Genomic DNA, 25,525 nt, shown 5'->3' with positions numbered 1-25,525 from the left:
TTCCGTGAACACAAATGTTACTCTTCAATAATTAAGTTATAGAATCTATTCGAAAGTATATTAGATTACTAAAAAAAACCCCATTGCACAGAGAAAAAGTTATCACTGAAAAATGTATTAATAAAGGCGCTGATCTGACGGATAATGATATACGCAAGGTAATTGGCCTTTAACAACAATTTCCGGACGAAAGGACAGTTTCATGTGAGCCATACTTGCCAGACCGTACGTTTAAGCGCCAAACTGACTCACCTTTTGGACACAGGAACACCGAGTTCGTGTACTCTTTGAGGATGCCCTCAGGTTCTACACGGACTGAGCGCGTCACGTGATCATACCCCACGATCTTCCTTCTAATAAGAGACCAGTTAGTTGTAGGGGTGCCGGAGCAGCACCTTAAGCTGGGGTACCCCTCCGTTATGGCTGAAAGGTAGATTGTTCACATATAAAAATAAAGAAACCAACTTGACGTGTGTCATTACAAAAAGTCACAAAATGCATAAGCTAGTCATTTTGCATGCTTTTACACGTGGAGTTTGCCAAAGCTAGCTGGCCGATAACGTATAAAAAAATCCCTGCTTTTGTTTCACAGCTGAAAATTCCAGCAATTTCGAGGTCAGCGGATTACACTCTAAAAACGACGGTGTAAAATAAAATATTTGTCTGTCGGATACCCCGAGGAACACGAAGAGACAAACCTGTGATATTCACCACCCCAGGTCCACTGAAGGAAGCCGCGAAGCTTTTAGTGACAGACGTATTTTTCCCGATACAAACAGCAATCTGTTTAGTGTTCTCACTGGATAACAACAGTGTTACGCTCTCTGGTACCCTGATATTAATGTACACCTGCACAAGTAAAGAAAATTAGTATTATTTAACGGGAAATAATATAAAAACAATAATTCTTTAATTTCAAAATAGAGTTTAAGAGATGATGACGGAATGATGTCGAAGTCGGGAGAACTCGAATCAAAACCAGGTCGGATCATATCAAAAGCTTTAAAAAATGGTACTTGTTGCGGCCTCGCTTGGCACTCAGCATTGAAAAGTTAAAACTTAAAAATCGGTGTCAGTATAATGTGACTGGTGGGGTGTCATGCCTGGTGTCTTCGGGATGATACTTCAGAGGCGGTAGCACTTTGGAAGCATGGACTCGCCCTGCCACATGTAGACATATCATACATTCGTGACATTTAGAACGTACATCCCATGGAGAATACTCAACGAATGTTATAAATGTTATAGTATTTATTTATTTATTTGATTGATGTTTTACGCCATATTCAAGAATATTTCCCTTATACGACGGCAGCCAGCATTATGGTGGGAGGAAACCGGGCAGAGCCCGGGGAAAATCCACGACCATCCGCATCCATAGACCTTCCAACGTACGATCTATTGTAGTAAAATGAAAAGAATTTTGATGAGGATCTTTGAAGTCCCTGAATCGAGATTATCAGAATTTTCTACTCTAAATCTCTATGTTGTGACAAACATTCATGTACTAATCGAAACATTCTAAACGATATCCACAAATAAGCTATGATCGATCATCGATGGAAGCTATGTCTTTATTCTTTGTCTAGATCCGTGACGTCTATTACATTGCAATTAACATCAATGCATATTGTTTTACGTAATTCTGCTTTGGTCATGCTGCCAGGGGGCGTGTACTCTGCTACTTTGCAAGCATTTGCATGAACAGTTAGAAAAAAAACCTTAAAAAAAACTGGGGTAAACTGACAAGACATTTGCCATCTATGACATTGTTGTCGCTGTTCTGGTTTTACTCTCTACGCTGTACGTCTTAATTATACTATATTTATAGACAATTAGAGCAAACAATGTTTGCCGGAGATCGTCCGTTGGTCCGCCATCGCCCTCTTTAGTGGGAAACGCATTTGCGGAGTGATTGTGAAGGTTGGTATTTGATAACTGATGTTTAAATGGGTTCCTGATTTAGAAGTCGGCTAGATCCAAATTCAGAAATGGAGTCCGTGCCGACTGGATGTATAAAAGGACAGTACAACGTTAATAAAGGGCAATTAGATAGGTGTTAGAACAATGGAGAGTTTGCCAGTAACTCGCCAAAGGTCGCTGGTTTATTCCCAAGGGCGATATGTAATGAGCTGAATAAATAAGTCAATCATTTTACGGTTGATGTCATTAAATTCCCTGTATATATGGACCAATTTCGTAATCACTTCAACACAACTGAATTCTGCCACCCTTGGTCAGCAAAGACCGCGTGTTAGTTTGCCTGATAGTTTCTATTAAAGGTAGTGAAGACTGACGCACTAGCCACGCTCTCAACCTGTTTGCCAGCTTGAACGTTTCCCATTGATTGTATCAATCGTGAGAACTGAATCACCGCACTGAATGGTTTACCAAACTGCGCCCTGTTAGTCTTTGTGTCCGTTTTCCTGACGGCTTCAAAGAAATAATCAGTATCATTTCTAGCTCACCATCTCCGCCTGTCTGTTTCTCTATTTGTCTTTCGGTCTGTCTCTTTTCGTCAGTCTAGTTGTCTGTCTGCCTTTATTTCTGTCTGTCTGTCTGTCTGGGGTTGCTATTCTGTCTTTCTGTTTGACTTTCTGTCGCCTTTCTGTCTGTCTGTCTATGTATCTGGGGTTGCTATTCTGTCTGCATTGGTGTCTGTGTGTGTAGGGGTTGCCATTCGGTCTGTCTATCTACCTGGCGGTGTGTTCTGGCTGTCTGAAAGTCTTTCAGTCTACCAGTCTGTCGTTCCGTCAGTCTGTCTGTCTGTCTGCCTGTCTTTTCGTCAGTGTGTCTGTCTGCCTGTCTTTTCGTCAGTCTGCTCGTATGCCTGTTTGTCTGTATGTCTGTTTGTCTTTGTGTGCGGTTTACGGTTCTGTCTGTCTGCCTGTACGTGTAAGGGTTACCATTCGGTATGTACTTCTGCCTGGCCGCCTGGCTGCCTGTCTGCCTGTAGGTGTAAGGGTTACCATTCGGTGTGTACGTCTGCCAGTCTGCCTGTCTGCCTGTATGTGTAAGGGTTACCATTCGGTGTGTACGGCTGCCAATCTGCCTGTCTATGTACGTCTACTCACCTCAGTGCAGTAATCGTAGTAGTTATGGACAGTGATGGGAATCTTCACTTGCTCACCCCGAATGACGGAGTAGGGCAGGGCGAGCTCAGAGAAAAACGACTTGGCCGTCGTGACTTCTATGGAACGCGCTACAGACAAACCGTCTTTGGTAGACACAGAAAACCCGTTTACCACCCACGTGGTAAGAGAGTCAGGTATGGTGGTCCAAAATGAGTGATATTTACTGCTCGAACTGGAAAAGTAAAATGTCATATTGCGGTGGGACAAAAATCCGAGATGCTGTTCAAGATTTAGAAAGAAAACGTGAAATAAAAGAAGGACCAGAAGAAAGACCATTAAATGCTGTACGTGAAAACATTTTTACTGTTTTTTGTTGTGCACGACTTTCTACACCTCTGTGTTTAGATGTGATTAACATAACTGTAAACTTCACTCATGTAATGTATACCTGTTCACAGAAGGAAAAATCTGACATTAAACACCCCGTTTTTGTCTTCCGCAAATATTGTTATAATTTGTGTTTGGTGTCTCTTTTCTTACTTCTGTAATTTCGAAACATCTGTGAAACTTCATTAGATTGATCTTTCAAATTAGACTTTTATGTGACTTACGTCGTATTGTAGCATTTCCGGAACCACATGTCAGGAAAGTATGTTCTGCGCTTGCGCAAGTTAGCTTTCCGGTGTTTCATACCTCTCATGAAAACTTCCAATGATTCTGCAGGTAGGTACCCTTTTGAGAAAAATAACGGAAGGTATCTTAACATTTAAACACAAATGACACAGTGAAATAATTTAATACATACAGTTACATAACTCTGCAAGTAATTTTCAGGTCATTCTCAGTGGAACAATCTCTAAAACAACATCCAGTTTTCTTGTGAATCAAATTTTTTTAATCGTCAGAGGACTGATTCAACCTACAAAGATCTACGAAAACATCTAGATCGCCAGCTGCCAGTTTTTGTCAAACGGTTAAAGACAGTGTTCTCACCAGGCCTGTGAAAGACTGGACCGGAAATGGAGCCAAGGTCCTTCCCGTGATGCAACCGTACCCTGTCCGTCATCACAAGCATACCAGCCTCCTGAATGATAAAATGGAATACACATGACAGTTACCTTGAGCGTAGCTTATATGATAAGTGTACATCTCAAGTGGTTTAATTTTAGCCCCAGACACAATTGCCCGGATACATGATCTTTGTGTTTTAAACATGTTTTGCCTTTATAATATTGAATCGTACATGCCAATGAAGTCAGAATCAATTCCACTCGAACACGAGGCTGCGTTGTTCAAACATTCCACATTACAGCGTCTAAAGAATTTCGAATTCGAACAGTTATCTAGAGCGTTGCTAATACGCATACTATAACAAAACTCATGATGGAAAAGATCACGTGTTCAAATCGATAAGACTGATAACATCGCATGAGTCAAACAGACCTGACTTGTGTATAGAAGATTACTCTCCTGAGTGCGCATGTCACTTTTATCAAAGACCAGTTTATTCCTTAAAAAAACAGACTATCGGCCTGTTTAATTTAAGACTTACCTTCATATCAATGTGTGGAAAACACAAATATGTCTAAATATGTGTGTACCTTAACATTTGAAGCACTTTTTGTCACTACATTCTGCTTAAACCATGATGTTATGGGACGTGTAAGTTGTTATGATTTCAGCATAATCTTGAACAGTTAAAAAAAGTAAATCCTTAACTAAGGTAAATTGACAAGAGGATGTATTTCTTTGATAACTTGTGACAATTTGCCATCTATCACACTGTCGTAGCTGCTCTGGTTTTACTCCCTGTGCTGTAAGTCTATCACACTGTCGTCGCTGCTCTGGTCTTACTCTCTATGCTGCACGTCTGTCACACTGTCGCCGCTGCTCTGGTCTTACTCTCTATGTTGTACGTCTATCACACTGTCGTCACTGCTCTGGTCTTACTCTCTATGCTGCACGTCTGTCACACTGTCGTCGCTGCTCTGGTCTTACTCTCTATGTTGTACGTCCATCACATTGTCGTCGCTGCTCTGGCTTTACTCTCTGTGCTGTAAGTCTATCACAATGTCATCGCTACTTTAGTTTTACTCGCCATACCGTAATGTTTTACATTATTACCTACCTTACTTTGGCAAAATAAGTCTGTGTGCTTGTCTCTACGTCACGTTTAAAAAACACACTTGTTTTGAAAATAAACACAAAAACCACCACACTATCGAGCTGTTTAATCAGCGACTTCCGCTCTCACCCACAAATAATAATAATAGTAAAAATATGTCTATAAATTGTGTGTACCTCGAAGGCAAATTTGGCGTCCTTATTCTTGAGAAGACTCCAGAGGTCCAGAGAGCGCCTGTATCTTGAGGATAAGCCCCACCAGTAGGGAGCCTCACTACCGGTCAAGGTCACGTCAAACTCCCGCATTTCGTCGAATATCTGAAACAGGATATCATCTTGCCCTTTATGGGTTGGTGTCGTTACGGAATAAAGGTGAAGCCGCTGAAATTGTAGCGCACTTATTTGTGGAGGTGTATATGTTTGAGGGAGAAACACGATGAGTGCCTGAGGTGCGAGGTGGTCGACCTCTAGCACTACTGTTTAATAGACTGAACTGATTTCTGAGCAACAGTAACGCACCAACCTGCTGGAATTGTACTTATAAGGTAGTGTTGTTTACACGGAAATTTAGCATAACACATTTGATATTTAAGTATCTAAGACGGTTTAATTTCAACCCCGGACACGATTTCCCGGGGTACCATACCCTTCATATTATAAACACGTTTTTGCAATGTAATGTAGAATCGTATATGCCAGCCCGGTCATAATCAGCTGAAATCGAACACGTGGCAGTGTTGTTAAAACTTTCCAAATCACAGCATGAAAAGAGTTTCGAATTTGGAAAACAAGGAAAATAAGGGATTTTATGAGGGCAAACTATGACGCATAGTGAGTCACAGGAAGTCTCATGTCACGTGTCCACTAACCTAGAGGAAAAAAATTAGAGTATTTACTAACAGTTTACCGACGGTCTGGTGGCCTTTGCTTTTCAATCAGTAAAGCAAACGACTGGATGGCAAACTGAACAGGAAATTTATAGATTCATTGAGTGATCATACGATGTTACGATTAATAAGGTGTGCGTTTAGCTGATCTGAGTAGGTATCTCACCATGTCTGTGTTAAGCCTCTTGTTGTTACCGAGGTAGTGCAGACTCTTGTCGGTAGCTGTCAAGCAGACGCACGAGTCCGGCTTCGTTCGTGACGTCAGCTCCAAGCTATCACCTGGCAACGCCTCCTTGATTGACGTCAGCAAAACCAGCTGTGGATCAACGACCATAGTAAAATTAATACTTCAGTACCCTATGACAATGCTTTTGATGATAAAAGAGTCTTGAGTGTTGAATGAAAAAAAATTATTTGTTCACTGACATGGGTCAAATCCCAATAAGTAACTCATTTCAAATATCAAAGGATTTGGTCAGTAAATTCTAACAGTAAATCAAAAATTTCTGTCAGTAAAGTAAAGACCCGCACAATGCAGGACTTAAAATTAAGAAGACATGCCACAAAAGGACATATATAATTAAATACCTTGTTTTCAAAGCTGGGCTCGATGTTTAGTGTAGTTGCATCAGCCACGCCTTCCCCGTTTTCTCTGACGTAGTACACCAGAAGCCTGCTGAGCGGAGCCATCTTTGGAGTGACCGTGAACTTGAAGTGAGTACTACACAGACGATCATCAGTGGTATCCGGCACTGTGGTCAAAGGTCAAAGGTGAGACAGTACAAGTAAGGACAAAGCCATCTTTAATTCATGAGGAGCCTCCTCGGCCGAGCAGGTTAGAACGCAAACGCGGCGCATGGCCCAGAAGCCTCTCACACATGTTGATGCTGTGAGCTCAAGTCTGGCTCATGCTAGCTTACGCATTTGCTGTATATATATGTATCGGGGAAGCTTGATCTCAACAAGGGGGCCTCCATGGCTCAGTTGGTTAGCACGCTAGCACAGCGTAATGATCCAGGAGCCTCTCACCAACGCAGTCGCTGTAAGTTCAAGTTCAGCTCATGCTGGCTTCCTCTCCGGGCGTACGTGGAAAGGTCTTGCAGCAACCTGCGGATGATCGTGGGTTTCCCCCGGGCACTGCCCGATTTCCTCCCACCATAATGATGGCCGCCGTCGTATAAGTGAAATATTCTATAGTACGACGTAAAACACCAGTTAAATAAATAAATAAATCTCAACAAAAAGTGAGTTTCGAGCTCGAACTCTCTTCTTGTAAAGGTACAGTTCTGCTGTGTCATGTGATTTGTCAAAAGGGAAACTTTTGATGACATTAATTTATTGATTACTCGTTTCACCATTTTCTGAAAGCACAAATGACACCCATGTCCTCCAGGAACTTCAAACGTTTCACAACCGTTTCGACATTTCACAAATAGTTGCCTAAACTTTCTTACAGATCACATGGTACAGCAGAACTCTATTGTTGATCCACTAATGCAGTCGCTGTAAGTTCAAGTTCAGCTCAGGCTGGCTTCCTCTCCCGGCGTACGTGGAAAGGTCTAGCAGCAACCTGATGGCCGCCGTCGCATAAGTGAAATGTTCTTGAGTACGGCGTAAAACATGAATCAAGTAAATCTAGTGTTAGTGTACTCATGTGGTTATTTTGTTTTTGTTATATACATCATGTGGAATTTTACTTAATGCACGAACATGATTGTATGTATGAATGAATGCTTGCGGTATTACGTGGTACTCAACAATGTTTCCTCATATCACGACGAGGAGTCATCAGTTGTGTGTACATGTACAGTGTCTTATGGCACGGCGAGTCGACACCACCAACCCACATTATACTGAGAAGGGGCCAACCAGTCCTCATTCCTTGCTCTAGCCTCTCGGTGTTGAGACTTTGGTATTCCCGGGTTTGATCCCGAGTCTCCCGACTTCGAGGCGGACGATCTAACCATTAGGCCACCGAAGCGGTCAAATATAATTATATTGGAATATATATTACGTGAAATTGTATCTCTATTCTCGATGAAGTTGTCACTCTTCCTTAATGTATTTATTTATTTGATTGATGTTTTACGCCGTACTCAAGAATATTTCACTTATACGACAGCGGCCAGCATTATAGTGTCCGGTGGGTGGAAACCGGCCAGAGCTTGGAGGAACCCACTAGAGGAAGCCAGCATGAGCTGGACTTGAACTCACAGCGACAGCATCGGTGGGATGTTCCTGGGTCATTACGCTGCGCTAGCGCGCTAACCAACTGAGTCACGGAGGCCCCTCACTCTTCATTAGTACAAGTATATGTGTATTACGTCAAATTGTCATTAAAGTATTTATATATTACAGTAATTCAGTACTAATGCCTGCATTATCTGAAACTGGTTTTATTAATTTATTTATTTGATTGGTGTTTTACGCCGTACTCAAGAATATATCACTTATACGACGGCGGCCAGCATTATGGTAGGGGGAAAACGGGGAAAACGAGAGAATCCCACGACCATCCGCAGGTTTCTGACAGACCTGTATTTAGTGAACGTTTGTTGTGAATTACTTTCTTGTTATGTGAAACTGTATGCACGATTATAATCGACAATTTCGATCAGCCAGTTATGAGTGTACTGTTCTGTATCATGTCTTTTATTTATTTATTTGATTGGTGTTTTACGCCGTGCTCAAGAATATTTCACTTATACGACGGCAGCCAGCATTATGGTGGGAGGAAACCATTATGGCTTTTTTCCTTCTACATAAAGTTTGGTTTGGCCGAATACAGGAAATAGCTTTGAAGATTGTCTAAGAAAAGAATGCAGTAAGTGAACACAGTATTGCCATGGAACGTAGAGCATGCAGGTGGAAATCCGGCTCACCCAACGTTTGCTCCGTGAAGCGGACCTCGGCGTCTCGCTTGTCGTGATGGTGAGAATAGTGAATCCCAGAGTGCACAATATTCCCGCGAGATATCACCTCGAAAAACAAAGTGAAGTTACATGGGCACGTGGACAGGAGGCTGAACCGAGCATCTTTGCCGACCTGAAGGAAGAACAAATGTTTGAATGATTACAGTAAAGAATGAACGAATAATGGATGATGGCTTAACACCACTTCCAAAATCATGGTGACCTATGGTTGTATAAATGGTGGTCGTTTTACGCCATTGTGGTATGGGGTTAAATATATATGTGAGATTTGAACGTGAGACACTTCTGATATTTTTTTTTGTATCGTAATTTATTCACTTAACTGGTATGTCGTTAAAGAATATTCAATCAAATATATCGGGTGGGCATAAAAATGGGCCATACTTTGACACTCAATATCTCAGAAACCCTATTACGTCAGCTTCTAAAAATTTACACGCTCAAAAGCCATTATGTCCTAAGCCTATTCATAGGGCCAAAAAAAAAATGAGTCAAAAACACATGTTCCGACATTTCAAAATGATGTTCTACCTTGTTTTACTTGAAAAGGTGATCAATTCCTTGTCTGCCGCAGAGAAAACCATCTTGATTCAGCAAAACCTGTGCCTATCTGGCAGAAGGGTTTCTCTGACACTAGAGCCAGAGAATTTTTCCAGACGACACTTGACTGACGCGTGTCACACAGGTGCAGCGCGTGCTCTACTCATGACCCTTGACAGGTGATGCAATATGGGACACCGAAACGTGCGTTTTTGAGGCTATGTTTTATCTTTTAACCCTGTGTACAGACTACTCAATCTATGACCTTGAAAATTAGTCAGTATATTAGCAAAATCATGCCATATGAATGCCTAAAGTTTAAAAGGGTTTGAACCAAGTAGAAAGGAGCAATGCAGCATCAAAGTACGGCACATTTTTGTTATGCCCACAAGATATATAGCGTCACCAGCCTCATTTCATGTACTCGTATAACTAATCCAATTAAATAACGTTCCACATCATAAAAGTACCTTTGTATACCACTTACCCGGAAGACAGAATCTTTGGCCTGGACGAGCACGTGACACTTACTGGGTGAGTACCAACCGGTGATTGACATGTGGGAGGAGAGATACGTGTTAGCCACATCACGGCCTGACACCTGCAAAACCTTGGCCTGGAAATATACACCGCAACAGATTGCTGTGGTTGACTGGTAATTCACTGATTAGGTGAGTTGGTTAATCGAATGAGTTAACTTGTTTGAAATCTACACGACCTAGGCCTGTATATTAATATTTGATGGGCTGGTTGGTTGATTAAACCCTTGATGGCATAAGATAGAGTTTATAAGAAAAAATCTTCAAATTATCCGTCGTCGTTGTTGAGTACGACGTTAAACCCCAAGCACTCACTCACTCAAATTATCCGGGGGAAGGCCTCGTGGCTCTGTGGGGAGCGCGCTAGCGCAGCGTAATGACCCAGGAACCTCTCACCAATGCGGTCGCTGTGAGTTCAAGTCCAGCTCATGCTGGCTTCCTCTCCGATCGCACGTGGGAAGATCTGGCAGCAACCTGCGGATGGTTGTGGGTTTCCACCGGGCTGTGCCCGGTTTCCGTCCACCATAATGCTGGCTGCCGTCGTAAAAGTGAAATACTCTTGAGTACGGCATAAAACACCAATCAGATAAATAAATGAATTAATAATTAAATAAATAAATAAATAAATAAATAAATAAAACTATCCGATATAGATGACTAATATTCTATGAACGTGTGGTTTTACGCTCAGCTAAGCTTTGATGTATGTTTATTTTCCAAAGCATCACTTTGAAACTGAAGCCTGACCTGGTTGACGCATACACATTGGTTTATTTTTGCTTCATTTTTGATTGGCTGGTTTGTTTATTATTCGAATGCCCTTCTGTCCTTGATTTTGTGTATAATAGCGAGACCTTTCCCAGAATTGAAACAACTACGACATAAAATTATAGCAATATGATTCGATAACCACAGACCCTCATTACTGGATGAAAGTCTTGGCTAACTAAACACTACAAATGCGGACTCGGCCTTTGAATCCATTTGCATACATGTCATTGAAATGTGAACAATGTCATTGTTCATACTGCACTGCGAAAATGCACAAGTCTCAACGAGTGACAACTGCATTATTATTTGCAACATGCAGGATTTAAGGCCTACCTCAATCCATACAACATTTGAAGCCACTGGTAGTTCAGGAATTTCGAAGTGAACGGCACCGGATATGACGTCATACACCTTGGCGGAGAAGTTTCCTCCGTTGACGTCGGTCCTGAGTAGAATCGTGACGTTTTCTGCTGGACTTCCGTCAGGGTACATCACATTCACCTTCGGAGAAGAAAAAATAGTGGATATAATTCTGGAAAATTATAAACGCGAGTGAAGAGATACAGTCAGAATCGACACTGATATTCTGATTGTGGAGAAAGAGTAAAGTCCTTGAGTTTTGCTCAAGCTTGAATGAATGCTATGCGTAAAACGAATCTTAGGCTTGAATCACAGTCTGTACTTGCTTATCTATCACATGAGCTCATTAACAAACATTCTGTATCCCTTAAAGAGAAAACTAGATGGAATCGATGCACTATGACAGCACAAAATATACGAATGGAAATTGTAAGTTTACCTTTCAGTACCACGTGGTTCAAATGGCTCCACGCAAGCCCTGTGTTATTGTTTCACTCAGGTGACTATAGCTCAGTTGAAGGCTTTTATGTGTTTTCGTCATTTCGAAGCTGTTTACATAATATGGCACATTATTGCCACTTTGCTCTTTGCCAATACACCTGATGATAGGAGAATTCTTCCGAAAGGTTGTGAATAAGTCATTATGTACAAAGTGTTTTTTTGTCGTTTTGTTCATCTAAGAAATATACGCAAATTAATTTCAGTGCAATTTGATGACGCTTTGTCTTCATATTTTGTAACTAGTTTGGTCGTCAATATGCGCCTTATACACCTCCTGTGCTAATCTGGGTCTTACCTTGCCCTTAAAAGGAATTCCGGGCTTAAAATTTTTTCTCGTATCAGAAGAAAATGCTACATCAACGAGTTGCTTGTTGACAGCGCATGTTCCATCACTGGCCCTAACTGACTTCCCGTCAGGGGTCACGACCTCTGCTTCAACGTCAACATGACCCCGGAAATGATCCCCAACCTCGTTCCGGATAAGATCAGCTATGCAGAGGTTAAATGATGTTGATCCATCAATCTGAAAGCAGAAAGATTTATCTCTCCTGAATCTTTTTTACAACTGCATCTCCCTCCCTAGCGAATTCATAATCTTCTGTCCTGCAATAAACTGTTAAGGACGCAACTTTACATTCCATTCAATTTGAAAACAAGATTAAACCGAAACACGAAAACGAAAAGAAAACTATTGTCTCGAGACGCTTAGGTTAACTTCTCACTTGAAATTTTAAATACTCGTTAATATTAGTTTTGAAAAAAATGTCAGCACCTGAATTTCCTCGTTCAGATGGAAAAATACATTTAGTTTTTATTGGTTTATTTATTGAGCATTTTTCAATTACACGATGGCGGTCAGTATTAAGGAAACCTGATTGGCCGGGGTTAGTTACTGTCAAAATTTCCCACATGTGGCGTACACTTATCCACAGCATTAGTGGAAAAAAGTAAAATCTGTACCATATTAGCACTTCCGAATATAATTCGTTGTATTTTAGGGTGTAAAGTCTTTTTTCGCTGCCAGCCTGCCATTTTGGGTGCATAGGTGCAAGACTGGTATCAAAATGATAGATATTGTCTCAACTTTTGTTTTGAGTTTTAATGATGAAAGTTTGAGCGAGAGGATACAGTGAGATAGGTGATGATGAGACTGTGAGTGACGTATCATTGACGTTGCCAGGCCAGTAGAGCGGTAAGATCAGTTTTATTCACTGCATGACCAATGTATTCAAATGTGGACAGCTGAACTTCGGGTATCAAGCAAGTGTGATTTTCACCGATCTGAAGACAAAATTGAGTTTGAAGTGTACCTGAACCTGAATGCCCTTGCCACTAACCATAATTATAAAATGTTACAGAACAGAGTGACAAACCATTACCTACCAAGTCTTTACGAGTCTTTTGTAAAGATTGTGTCTTTACGAGTCTTTTGTAAAGATTGTGTCTTTACGGGCTTTTTGTAAAGATAGTGTCTTTACGAGTCTTTTGTATAGATAGTGTCTTTACGAGTCTTTTGTAAAGACTGTGAAAACGCTTACAAAGTTTACACAAAAATATTGTATTTTAAGAAATTTATATTAATAAAGTACTGAATGTGTGTGCTGAAAGCATACCCAATAATACCCAGTAAGAGATCTGTGGATTAAATACAATCTATTCTATTTTATTATAACACCCGAAATAGAGCTATAAAGTTATTCTGTAGCAGGAAAAACTCGTCGTGGTTCACGTAAAATATTTCCATAGTTAAGTGTAAATGAATGCTTTTGCACAGAGATCGTCACGTTAAATAAAGTTATACGACTCACTCACCGTTTGATCTATGACGATTGTCTCCCCTTGATAGTCGGAGTAATACCCTAGGCCCTTGAGTGAGGCGGATGCAATCAGCCGGCCGTGGACAGGCTGGTTATACACATACCTGAATACAAGAAAAAAGGACACAAGGCGCATTAGAAAATGCCAAGTAACAAACACATAAGGACTGCCGTAAAAGAAGGAACTGCATTGGAAAGGTTGTCTTAAAATGTCTTCAAATGCAAAAAACAAATTACTACTATGTCAAATGGTGTCAAATTTGACTAGATTCTCCTTTATGTTTAGACGCTTTGGGTCGTGTTTACCGTATAATCCATCAGCCTCCGGCATTTATGAATTTCATTATCGTTTTAACCAGCATGCAAAGATATTTCACATGATTCGAAGCGCCCAGACAGAGCCCTTGGAAAACATTCACACCAGACCAGACAGCTGTGATATACCTTCTGGCCACGCCTAAACCAGTGATAGCTGGATTGAACCTGTGACATACATGATTGCGGTTCCTCACCTAGCGGTAACGGTAAATTCTTCACAGCGTGTCCAATCACGGAAATAGGATGGTGGTTGAATGTCCACGGTATATCGAGGCAGAACTGGATCAAAACATGTTAAGCAACACAAGAAACAGTATTATACAAAAATATTTATTAAAGTAGATTGATCTCCCTGTTCAATTTTATAAGTTTATATGGAATTGCCGTAGGTTTCCCCCGGGCTCTGCCCGGTTTCCTCCCACCATAATGCTGGCCGCCGTCGTATAAGTGAAATATTCTTGAGTACGGCGTAAAATACCAATGAAAAAATAAATAAATAAAAATAAATTTATATGCAATATGCGTTTCTTTTAGAGACACATACTAAAGAATTAACATTTAATGTCTTGTTACGTATAATCAAAGTTGGAAAAGAGTGGTTAAACTCAGCAAAAGTAAAGGAGCAAGCGATTTTCGAGAGTGTATACCCTATACTAAACATGCAAAGGCTATGAAAGGATGAAGCTGTTAAACGTATACATGGATAAACGAATAAACAATGAAAATCAAGGAAATCGTTAAATATGTTGAACGTAAGGACGGATTCCACTGGTTTTCAAACTTGAAACAAACTTTTATCAACATTAAACAATATGTGGAGCATTAACTACAAGCGTGACCAAAGCGTGACAGATTTGTGCGGACAGACAGAATGACACACTCAAATTAATAGCCTTCACTCTCGCACAAGAGAGGGATAAAACCAAAAAGGCAACAGCAGCAATCAGAAGATACCGTATTTTTCAACTGTAAAGCTTCTGTTGTAGTCGTGACCTCTGACCTCGGAATATATCATCCATTGTCCGAGCACTGGTTGTGACGAAAGAGGCAGGCTAACTTCATACACGCCTATAGAGGGAAAGTGTTAAAGATAGAATACACAGTGCATGCATCAGTACATTAATTACCCATTCTTCTCTAAACCCTTTTTTTAAAAAGCAAATGTTTTCAAAACAAATAATGATGATATGAATCACAGGTACATTATTATTTTTAACATGTTTTTGGCGTTAATTAATAACCATTCATTCTAACAAATTTTCCAACAAATATCTTTTGGCGATGTTGTTAAATTTGACACTTCAATCTTAAACTAATCGACTGCCTTTGGCATTGAGGCAAGGTTGGGTATTTTGTCAAACAGACTCGGGTGTGAAAGTATATCTATGTACAGGTTTAATTACATATTCCTGCATTTAGCCATTTTCCTGTAAAACGAACTACCAGAATGCGTCGCGACTAGTTGGTCTATAAATAGAAACGTGAGTTTCCGTTATTGTACGCGCGAGCCAATGTCCATTGCAATTATACGTAGATGGAAACTCATATAAAGACAGCGAGGAATAAATCTCGACACAAATTTTTACACTCGAGTCAAAAATTCAAACACAACTACAATTAAAGTGTTTTGCTCTAGGAAGTTTAAAATTTGTACACGGATTATTTACTGCGGAACAATATACCAACCACAATTGGAGTTTTGCTTGTTCTTAGACTGTTTCTAAGAGCACTTGCATTTTATGACTTAAGTTCTAAATACCTTAATAAATATGAACCTGTTTTATACCTTTACATATTTCAGGTAGCTTGGTCCATTGTGCAACCCTTGTTCCGTGTCCGTCCTGTAAAAAAACAGAATTTTAACAATTTTTTAAACAAGTTTTATCATAGATGTAGAAAAAAAAAACAGAATAATTTTGTTGATTTGTGGGCCAGGTTTTACCCAAAACTGTTTCACTTATACTTCAAACGACAGGAAAGAAAATACTATGTACTTGGGAAATATTCCGATACAGGTTGGCTTGGCTGCTTGACTGTTGATCAATGAGTTTTCACCTGTATGACAGATATCAGAAGTGTGCTGTAACGAAAGGGGTGCGCGCTGAGTAAATTACCGACTATTGCCAGGTACCTGACAAACCTACTGGCTTAAAGCCCAAAAACTGAACAATTAACTACAAATGCACCTGTAACAGGCCAAAGGTAAGGAACCATCGTGCACTGGAATTAACACTATATGAAGTCAATGTTAAACACATTACTAGCATTTAAAAGGATTTCGATCCTTTTTTTTATTCTCAGTAGGATAACTAAGGCTAGTTGGTTTTCTCTCCACAACAAGAAGACACTTACAGTTGGACAGCAGCTTATGGAAAGGTGCGAATGAGAAAGTTATTTTGTAGGTCATTACATTTTATTACGAAGTACGCGGAATAGAAGGTTCGTTCACGAAAGCGAAGTCCGATTTTAAGTAAGTTACCTCTATGTACAGTAACACGTCCTCGTTCACCGGCTTGAGGTCGATGCCCGTCGTTATGGCTGTGATGTAAACTGCGGTATACAAAAATATATTACACTCCTTACAGCGCATGCGCAACTCTCTACATTTCGCTTTAATCGCTGTCACCACTGGAAAATTTTGTGCAGAAACCTTAGACAACGCCATCAAGTCACTTGGGTCACGGTGATAAGACTGGATTAAAGTTATGTCAGAAACCACAAACACTCTCTTTTAGCCTCTCTATTTATTCTCAGTACAAATGCTGGCCGCCATTGTATAAGTGAAATATTCTAGAGTACGGCGTAAAGCACCAATCAAATAAATAAATAAATCAATACAAAAGCATTCTTCTTATCTAAAAAATGCACAACGTGATTCTAACGGACATGTAAAACAGTTTTACTGAATAATGCTGATGAAGGATCCACGGGAGGAGATCAGTGGTGAGGCAAAGTTTTAACAAACTTACGTGCGTATCAAAGGCTCCAAAGGTCAAGATTATCTAGTGGTGGCAGTGATACAACGAGAGAAGTGATGGGTACATGTGCTCTAAAGATCATGTAATTATATTTGGCTGAAGTTCTGTCTATGTGCTATGAAACCTTAATTATGCACTCATTTATTCTTTTGTTTATATTTAATAGTCCAGAGAAAACCACTGTAGACTGTCAGGTATATCTGAAAACCTACTGGCTTAAATCTGCAACCAAAAGAGTAAGAGGTGGATTCGTGCACACGATCCCATTGGTTGCAAGGAAACCCAGCATCTGGCCAGCGAGCACCACTAGTTTGGTTTCAGAGGTAAACATATATTAAATGGAATAAACGATCACATTTATGTGCCCAAAATACCTATTCGCCATTCTGCAAATAAAGAAATACAATGTAGGTTTTACGGTAAACGGCATAATGATACATGTTGAAAGCACAGAACAATGTATATATATCATGCAGATTGTCAGATGTTTTGGATGACTGCAATGATGACGGTAACGACCCTAGTACTCTGGGAGATGACAGTGATGTTGATGCTGCTTCTGCTGATGGTGGTGATGGTGGTGATGCTGATGATGACGTACCTGTTTGTCCCGGTTTGTACATCGGTTTGTCTGTATCTATAAACAGCACCGACCGTCGCTTTTCGATCACCACAGAACTGGAATTGAAGAACGAGTAGTCTCTCTTTTCCGTAGACAGGCAGTTCCCACAAACTTTCAACTGCGCAAGTCCTTTGGCATTCATTGGCACCTGTGCATTTTAAAACCCCTGAGCTACTATTTATATGTATATATTTATTTGATTGGTGTTTTACGTCGTACTCAAGAATATTTCAACGATACAACGGCGGCCAGCAATATTGTGGGAGGAAACCTGACATAGCCCGGGGGGAAAGCCACAACCACCCGCAGGCTGCTGGCAGACCTGTATTTAGTATACGTTTGTTCTGAATTACTTTCTTGTTATGTGGAACTGTATGCACGATTATAATTGACAATTTCGGTCAGGCAGTTATGAGTGCACTGTTACGCATTATGTCTTTTATTTATTTATTTATTTGGTGCTTTACGCCGTACTCAAGAATATTTCACGTTCGGCCGGAGAGGAAGTCATCATGAGCTGGACTTGAACTCACAGCGGCCGCGTTGGCGATAGGCTCCTGAGGCATTGCATCGCACTCAGCCAAGGAGGCCCCTCTGAGCTACTACAAGAAGTCTTTTCGTAAGCATTTCTGCAAACGAGAATGAAAATTGTGTAATACACAATGGGGGTGTATGGCTTCCATGAGACACCCTTCATCGCGTTTACCAAAAGTACTGTTATTCTAATGCGTCTGTATCGTGCTTGTTAACACGATGATTCCCAAGAATGCATAACAGTTTTGGGAATTTGATCTCCAAACTGACTCTTTACAAAATTCACTGATTCACAGAACGTATATTCTTTCTTATTCCCTGCACACCACCCTAAAATGGTACGAATCAGAACCTGTGACTTTACGGTAGAAACAACAAAAAATTTAGACAATACAAAACAAATGTATATTTACCTCTAAAACAAGTGATCCTTTGCCTGTAAGTAAAATATTGTATAAGAAAATCACTTTAAATTTTGTGCATGCAGTATATTTATTTATCTATTTATTTATTTGATCGGTGTTTTACGCCGTACTCAAGAATATTTCACTTATACGATGGCGGCCAGAATTATGGTGGGTGGAAACGGGGTAGAGCCCGGGATAAATCCACGACCATCCACAGGTTTCTGACAGACCTTCCCACGTACGGCTGGAGAGGAAGCAAGGATGAGCTGGACTTGAACTCACAGCAACCGCATTGGTGAGATGCATGCAGTATAAATATAATGACAGAGAAAGCAGGGTCTGTCAGGTAGCCAGCGAAGCGATTCACTCCAGGGTATCCGGTGTATTCCACCCATATACCGGACCGCCGTTAGATAAGTGAAACTTTATCCCATTTGGCGTTAAACACAATTATAATGGAATAAATGAGTCATACCAACTGCGAGGCATAATTTAAAAGGAGACCTTGATAAAACACGTAATCATAATACTACTCTTTGCGTTTTCTATTTTCTTTTTTTATAATTTAGGTCAAATTACAGCTCAGAAACTTTAGTACTCAATATAAATTGATTTTTCAAATTGAATCGAACAACAAACAAATGAAAGCAGAATGGATACGTTTTAAAGGAGTTTACAAGAGGAGTACAATTTATTAACATCTGATCCTTCGACATACCGAATATTTCGCGTCCTTCATGCGCTATGATCTCCCCTTTATCGGTGATCAACTTGGATTCGACCGTGATGGGGGCGGTAGGGTGTAGAATGGTGACGCTGATCAATTCCCGGACGCCGGGTCTAAAAACGGACGGGGCCACTATCAGGTAACCACTGAATGAAAAGATAAGAAAGTTGGATGATTGCTTACCGACTGGGTGGCTCTACTGTCACGCTACAAAAGCAACACGGAATTTACATGCATGTCATCTCTTGGAAAGGAATTGGTAGAGCATCTGCGTCGGGTGCGGTTGTAGATTCAGGGTCAACCCCGTATCGGGTCACACCTATGACCTTAACGGAGAAAGTTGTAGCTTTCTCGCTTTGCGTTCAGCATTAAGGTGATAGTGCAACGATTGGTTGACCCGTATCAGTATAATGGCTCGGGCGAGGCGCTTTACTTTACTTCGGTAAGACGTCTCAGTGAAGCAGCACTAGAAAAAAGAGCCGTGGAAATCCGTCCAGCAACAAGGAGGCACATTGCACGAACAAGGAACTCTAAGGAATCCTTCGTCGTCATATGACTGAAAAATTGTTAAGTAGGGCGTTAAAGACTAAGCACTCGCTCACTCACTCACTCACTCACTGGACAGGGAATTTGTAGATTCCCACACTCTCACTGCTTGTGGGACCTTGGGCAGCGCCTGGCAGATTTATTATTATTGAAATGACTGCAGCATTGTTATTTCAAGTAGGTGGCAGGCAATCCTGTCCCATGGGTTGCAAGATTTGCTTCCTTAATCCCCATGAAGCAGAACGCTAAATGTTTTCCATGTTAAACAGTTTGTCGCACACAAATGCTAACGCTGATTATAGGCCTCAATTGTCACAGGACTTAAGCCACACGCCATAACGCAAGACTCGTTCTTGGTGCGTACTTCTGGCTACGGTTTTTAAAATTCTTTTGTTTTTTGTCAATTTCTTCCCATTTCTTCCCTTTTTATACATTTGACATGAGTTAACTTGACATTAGTTTTTACCCGTCAGAAGGTCCGTTATTTTTTCCGGTTATGCATTTTAGGGTGCTAATGATTATACTTAATGATGTAGGCCTACGGAACTAATACAAGTTTTGGTGCCACGCTGTTTTGTAATTTGTACTGCAGTCGAGAGAACGTTGGGAGTGAGGGCATATGGCACGGTTGGCACCATTCGACTTCTCGTCCCAAATTAGTCGTGCAATTCACAACCAGATTTCCGCACAGAGTGTAAAAAACAGAGCACTGACGACAGTGTGAAAGTTGCCAAATGGTGACACGATGCAAATGAAATATGGTCCCATGTCTACCTCACTAAGGGTTTTATTCAACCATTCATGTATTCGTGTAGCAAATTTACACTTTCACTTGGTTCACCACGGCCTTAGCAGAATAAGCTTTAAAAATATGCAGTGATGTTAATTGCAAATGTATTAGATGTTACTAATGTATTCAAATACCGTGCTATCATCACGTTAAGTACGCGCTGTGACCAGCGTAATGAGAGGAGCCTCTCGCCAATGCAGTCGCTGTGAGTTCAAGTCCAGCTCATGCTGGCTTCCTCTCCGGCCGTAGGTGGGAAGGTTTGCCAGTCACCTCTGGATGGTCGTGGGTTTCCCCCGGTTTCCTCCCACCATAATGCTGGCTGCCGTCGTATAAATGAGACATTCTTGAGTGCGGCGTAAAACATCAATCAAATAACATAAATAAATACAAGGGTACCAGGTCTCAAAAATGCTTAGCCACCATCAGTAATCCCGCTTTATGCAGGAATACAACAGGAAATGAGTCAAAAAGCCACATTACTGCTCGTGTATATATAGCATTGTATTGCTGTCGTTTTAAATATTTGTACGGACAAGTTAAAGATGATTTAATGGGTCTTATTTAAACAACTGACTAACAAGTTTTAATGCACATTTCAAAAATGCACGCCATTCCGGTTGATATGCACCTCATGCAAATCCCCTGCTACATGCAGCTATGTAAGCCGCTCCGTCAGTCAGCCGTCAACGACGAGAGAGCCCGGGGAAAGCCAACCCCCATCCCCAGGTTCTAGACAGCCTTCCCACGTGCGGTCGTAGAGGAAACCAGCATGAGGTGGATTTGAACCCATAGCGACATCATTGGTGAGAGGCTCTTGTGTCGAGGATGGGGTAAGGAGCATGTGTATGTAAAAAGGCAGCTGTATACAAGAAGGGCACCTTAACCACTAACGTGGCCAGAAATACACCACAGTTGAATCCCTGAGGCCTGTTAGACAGTGTGAAGGTAATGTAAATAGACACTCTGCTGCCGCCGTCGTGATTTACTCTCTGTGATCGGCACTTGATTCAAGCAGCCAGGTCTGCCCTCTAGTTAAGTGCTCAGCCATCTGGGCGTCTTGTTTACATGTCTTAACACCGCTAAGCAGCAGTCTTGTCAAAATTCCATACACCTCACTTATGCCGCCCCTGATAATACGTCGGAAGATGAAACCACATGTCTGCATGTCTGTCTGTGTTGCGCTTGACGTCAATCTCAACGATTGGTCTATACCGTTTCAAAACCATAGTATGCGTGGCTCCAATAACAATGAATATGTAGGCCAGTGTAAACAGTCAATAATTACAAATCCTTCACCGTCATAATATTTTTTTTTTGATGAAGATATGAAATGAATAGACCAACAAAATCCACAAGATAATAAAGATTTTGATGAGAAAACGAAAACTATCACCGACAAACTGATAAAAATTTCGAAATTTTGGAAGCTGCTGTACTGAAAAGTCTTTCCCGTCTACAGTTATTTGGATCCAAGCTTTGTAATCTTTTGTTTATTCCTGCCCCTTAGATGACGTTTTGCGAAGAAACGTATTACCCAATGATGACAAGAGTATTAACACTGGTTAATTCATTTTGCAAGGGAGAGGTACCCTGACGTCAAGGTGAGTTTGCCACCATGTTCTATGTAATTCCACTTCACTGTTGCGGTATAAGTGAGCAGGTGTGTCAAGTGCTTTACAAAGGTTTGTGGTTTTGCACGGTTTGCTCCATTTAACTCTATTAAATCGCCATAAAATATTATTAAATAAATAAGTCTTCTCTCGAAGAGTAGAATATTATACATGTATATTCAGGTATAAGTGAGCAGGTGTGCCAAGTGCTTTACAAAGGTCTGTGGTTTTGCACGGTTTGCTCCATTTAACTCTATTAAATCGCCATAAAATATTATTAAATAAATAAGTCTTCTCTCGAAGAATAGAATATTATACATGTATATTCAGGTGTATCCACGGGAAATATTTACAATTAACGAAGTAAAAGTCCAAAATAAAATTTTTGAGCGCGATGTCAAATATGTAACTAACTATAAGTAGAGCTCCAGCCATGATTGTTGTTCTGCGTGAATGGTTAGTAACAATTCCAACTATAATGCTCTAAAGTTATGTTCCCACACTAGCTTATAAGATCAAACTAGGTAGATTACATGCTTAGCTTTGCTTGTGTCAATCTGCACTTAGTGAAAATTTCTATCACAGCGACAGAAAAATTTGTTTTGGCTCGATTCCAAAACAACGGTACAGTATCTGGCATACTAATCTTTTTGCCCGTAAAACTATAAACGCCTTCTGATAACTCTGCTGTTTCCACTGCTGTGCTTTTACGAACTGTTCTACAAGAAAAATACAATACAGTGAAAGACTTACAACGTAGAAAGCAAAAGCAGAGCTCTGACCACAGTGTGCTAGTTGGCAAATCGTCACACGTATTAAGGGCGAAACCCGGCCGCTTGTCAATTTACCTCATGTATACATTTTTGTTCATGGATATGCCTAAACGTAGCAAAGTGCACGCACCTAGGATCATGGCTTTATCAGAATTAGGTAAAAAAAATGCAGTGATGATAGTTGAGAATTATTAGACGTCACCTGTGTTCATTTACTCACAATCCTGTTTGGTCATGACACATAACACAAAACCAGATTAAATGGATAAGGAATCGACGCTGATTGGTTGACAGTGGTGATAGAGTTCCCTGGGTTAAATCCTCAGCTTTGGTTACGCTTGAATAAATCTGCCATACCTAAAATTCAGCTTTGACTAGACAAAGCCTTTCTCTCTCACCAGCAATTCAGAATTGATTCTGTATGCTTTAAAACCCACAGATACATAAAGTCACCTACAGTTATAACAGTATAATCACATTTACAAATGATCAGAAAAACACTGCCTACTTACTCATTTGTACTCACACTCCATGGACAAACGGCGAGAAAAAATATCCAGAAAGTCACGTGGGAAGTCATGTCGTCTGTTCGGGTCATAATCTCACAACAGAATACGATTCCATATTGTTTCTGTTGAAGGTAGTTCTTTTCATCACAAGACTGCGTGACACAGGTTTAGAATTTGCGTCGGTCGTTAACGAGATGCCACGATTCGATGCAGCGAATAAAGTCAAATGAATCAGCTTGAATAATGCATCGATTGACAGTAATCTTAAAATAGTTTGACAAAATCCCGATCCGACAGCCTTAGCAAAGTGGTAATCGTCTTCATTATTCAAGTAATCTTACTAACAGCAACAAGTATTATTTATGCAGTGGTAAGAAAGATATACACTTGTTCTCGGATAAGGCACACGAATCTTACAAGCAGAATTAATCCGACGTCGCCTTCAGAACTCCATCCCAGCGTTCAGTGTCCATCAGAAAAAACACAAACTGCAAGCATGGCGAGCATTACCCAAAGTACCATGTACGCGCCAAGATGAAACGCCCTTCACTGTGTCTTGTTAAACAGGTCGGTGTTTCTCTTCCACTTCATCTGCTATAGTAAATGCATTTCCACTGCTCCATTCACTGTACTGTCGTAAACAAATGCCACCTTGTTCTGCGCAGTACTCTCAATTATCTGACAGCGAAACAAAAAACGTGAAATATTGTGCTGAAAAACGAAGTAACATTTTTGGCAGTTAACTTAGTCGATACTCTTGGCACTTCAGCTAAGGCTTAATTTAAAGTTTGACGGCTTGTAATAGGCTTATACTGTCACATGCAAATAAATGTTTGAAGTATGCTGTTCCCTGTTTTTAACTATGGCTTAACCTTAACTAACCTGATTATTAGCACGTGATTCGTTTGTGCAATGTGTGTTACGTCTTTCGAGCAACTTACCTACTCCTGATTATCTATCGTACATCGTAAAAAAGTATTTTCACGCTCTTTTCGAAGCGTGAGACACTGGGTTAAGCCCAGGTAGGGTCATACCAAAGACTTTTAAAACTGTAGTTCTTGCTGCTTCGCTGGTGCTCTGCACTGGGAAATCAGAGCAAGGAAACACTACTGGTTGGCCCGGTGTCAGTATACTGTGACTGGGCGAGGTGTCATGTCTGGTGTCTTCGGCATGATGCTTCAGTGGCGGCACCACTCTGGAGGAAGACACAGTATATGTACACAACCTAATGACGCCTTGTCATCATATGAATGAAAAATTGTACTGGTAAAAACGTACCGATACAACGTTAAGCTCCAAGCATTCATTCATTCATTCAATCTCTTCCTAAGCTACAACAGATGGCAATTACAAATGCTTCACCTAAAATGTCAGCCCTGCTTTCAACTTACCTGTTAGTTTTTTTTTGGCTATTTCAGCGTTTCTGTCTTAACTGAAGACAGTTAAGACAGACATCTTGTCATGCTGTAATTCCAGTAACACTGTCACCCGACTAACAGGATTAATGGGTCTTACGTGACCTAGCGCTTAACGGTGCTTGGGCTGCACGATGGCTCAGGAGCCTCTCACCAGTGCGATCGGCGTGGGTTCAAGCTCATGTTGACGTCCTCCCCGGCCGTACCTGGGAAGATCGGCCAGAATTCTGCGGATGGTCGTGGGTTCCCCCCGGGCTGTCCCTAGTTTCCTCCCACCATAATACTGGCCGCCGTAGTGTAAGTGAAATGTTTTTTAATATGACGTAAAATACCAATCAAATGAATAAATGATTAATAAGGGTAAAAATTGCTTACTGCCGCTAAATCCCAAGACTTTACACCTTGTCTCTCCGTGAATTACAAACAAGCCATAAGGTTTGTACTTACAGTCTGGTCTATCCTCAGCGCTGAGCACACTGTACGCGTACAAACCTTGTTCAGACGAACGAGGATACTCAAACGGCCGCCAGCCGAATCCACGGGAGGTATACCGAAACTGAAGACCGGTGTATCAAGATCCCTCTATCTCTTCATTGACTCGAAAGGTTTATATGATAATTGGTAAGCTCCGAAAACATGTGAAAGCCTGCGTCTGTCACGTGACACACCACAACACGTGCCAGACAGAGTAACAGATGGGGAGTAAGTGTATACGTGTAATTCGCCTGATATGATAACCACTAAACAGAC

The 25,525-nt window shown here is 40.8% G+C and overlaps 1 protein-coding gene across 1 annotated transcript in view; it reads right to left on the bottom strand.

The window, feature by feature from the left end:
* Positions 1-23,933, bottom strand: part of LOC135462470 (C3 and PZP-like alpha-2-macroglobulin domain-containing protein 8) — a 39,669-nt gene extending 15,736 nt beyond the window's left edge. The window contains exons 1-21 of the mRNA XM_064739696.1: positions 23,364-23,933; positions 19,124-19,278; positions 18,412-18,434; positions 17,444-17,612; positions 16,344-16,414; positions 15,651-15,705; positions 14,819-14,932; positions 14,059-14,143; positions 13,542-13,650; positions 12,025-12,252; positions 11,202-11,369; positions 10,046-10,174; positions 8,968-9,130; positions 6,674-6,837; positions 6,252-6,401; positions 5,376-5,516; positions 4,068-4,158; positions 3,686-3,806; positions 3,075-3,306; positions 699-849; positions 253-423 (exon numbers count right to left, since the gene is read on the bottom strand). Coding sequence (XP_064595766.1) covers positions 253-423; positions 699-849; positions 3,075-3,306; positions 3,686-3,806; positions 4,068-4,158; positions 5,376-5,516; positions 6,252-6,401; positions 6,674-6,837; positions 8,968-9,130; positions 10,046-10,174; positions 11,202-11,369; positions 12,025-12,252; positions 13,542-13,650; positions 14,059-14,143; positions 14,819-14,932; positions 15,651-15,705; positions 16,344-16,414; positions 17,444-17,612; positions 18,412-18,434; positions 19,124-19,278; positions 23,364-23,431 — 2,758 coding nt within the window. The 5' untranslated portion in view covers positions 23,432-23,933. The remainder of the gene's footprint in view (positions 1-252; positions 424-698; positions 850-3,074; positions 3,307-3,685; positions 3,807-4,067; positions 4,159-5,375; positions 5,517-6,251; positions 6,402-6,673; positions 6,838-8,967; positions 9,131-10,045; positions 10,175-11,201; positions 11,370-12,024; positions 12,253-13,541; positions 13,651-14,058; positions 14,144-14,818; positions 14,933-15,650; positions 15,706-16,343; positions 16,415-17,443; positions 17,613-18,411; positions 18,435-19,123; positions 19,279-23,363) is intronic.
* Positions 23,934-25,525: the final 1,592 nt, after the last annotated feature.

The sequence above is a fragment of the Liolophura sinensis genome, chromosome 2 (assembly GCF_032854445.1).
Source record: "Liolophura sinensis isolate JHLJ2023 chromosome 2, CUHK_Ljap_v2, whole genome shotgun sequence".
In the NCBI taxonomy this organism is placed as follows: domain Eukaryota; kingdom Metazoa; phylum Mollusca; class Polyplacophora; order Chitonida; family Chitonidae; genus Liolophura; species Liolophura sinensis.
Note: the sequence above shows the minus strand (reverse complement) of the source record. Positions and strands in the feature narration are given on the sequence as shown.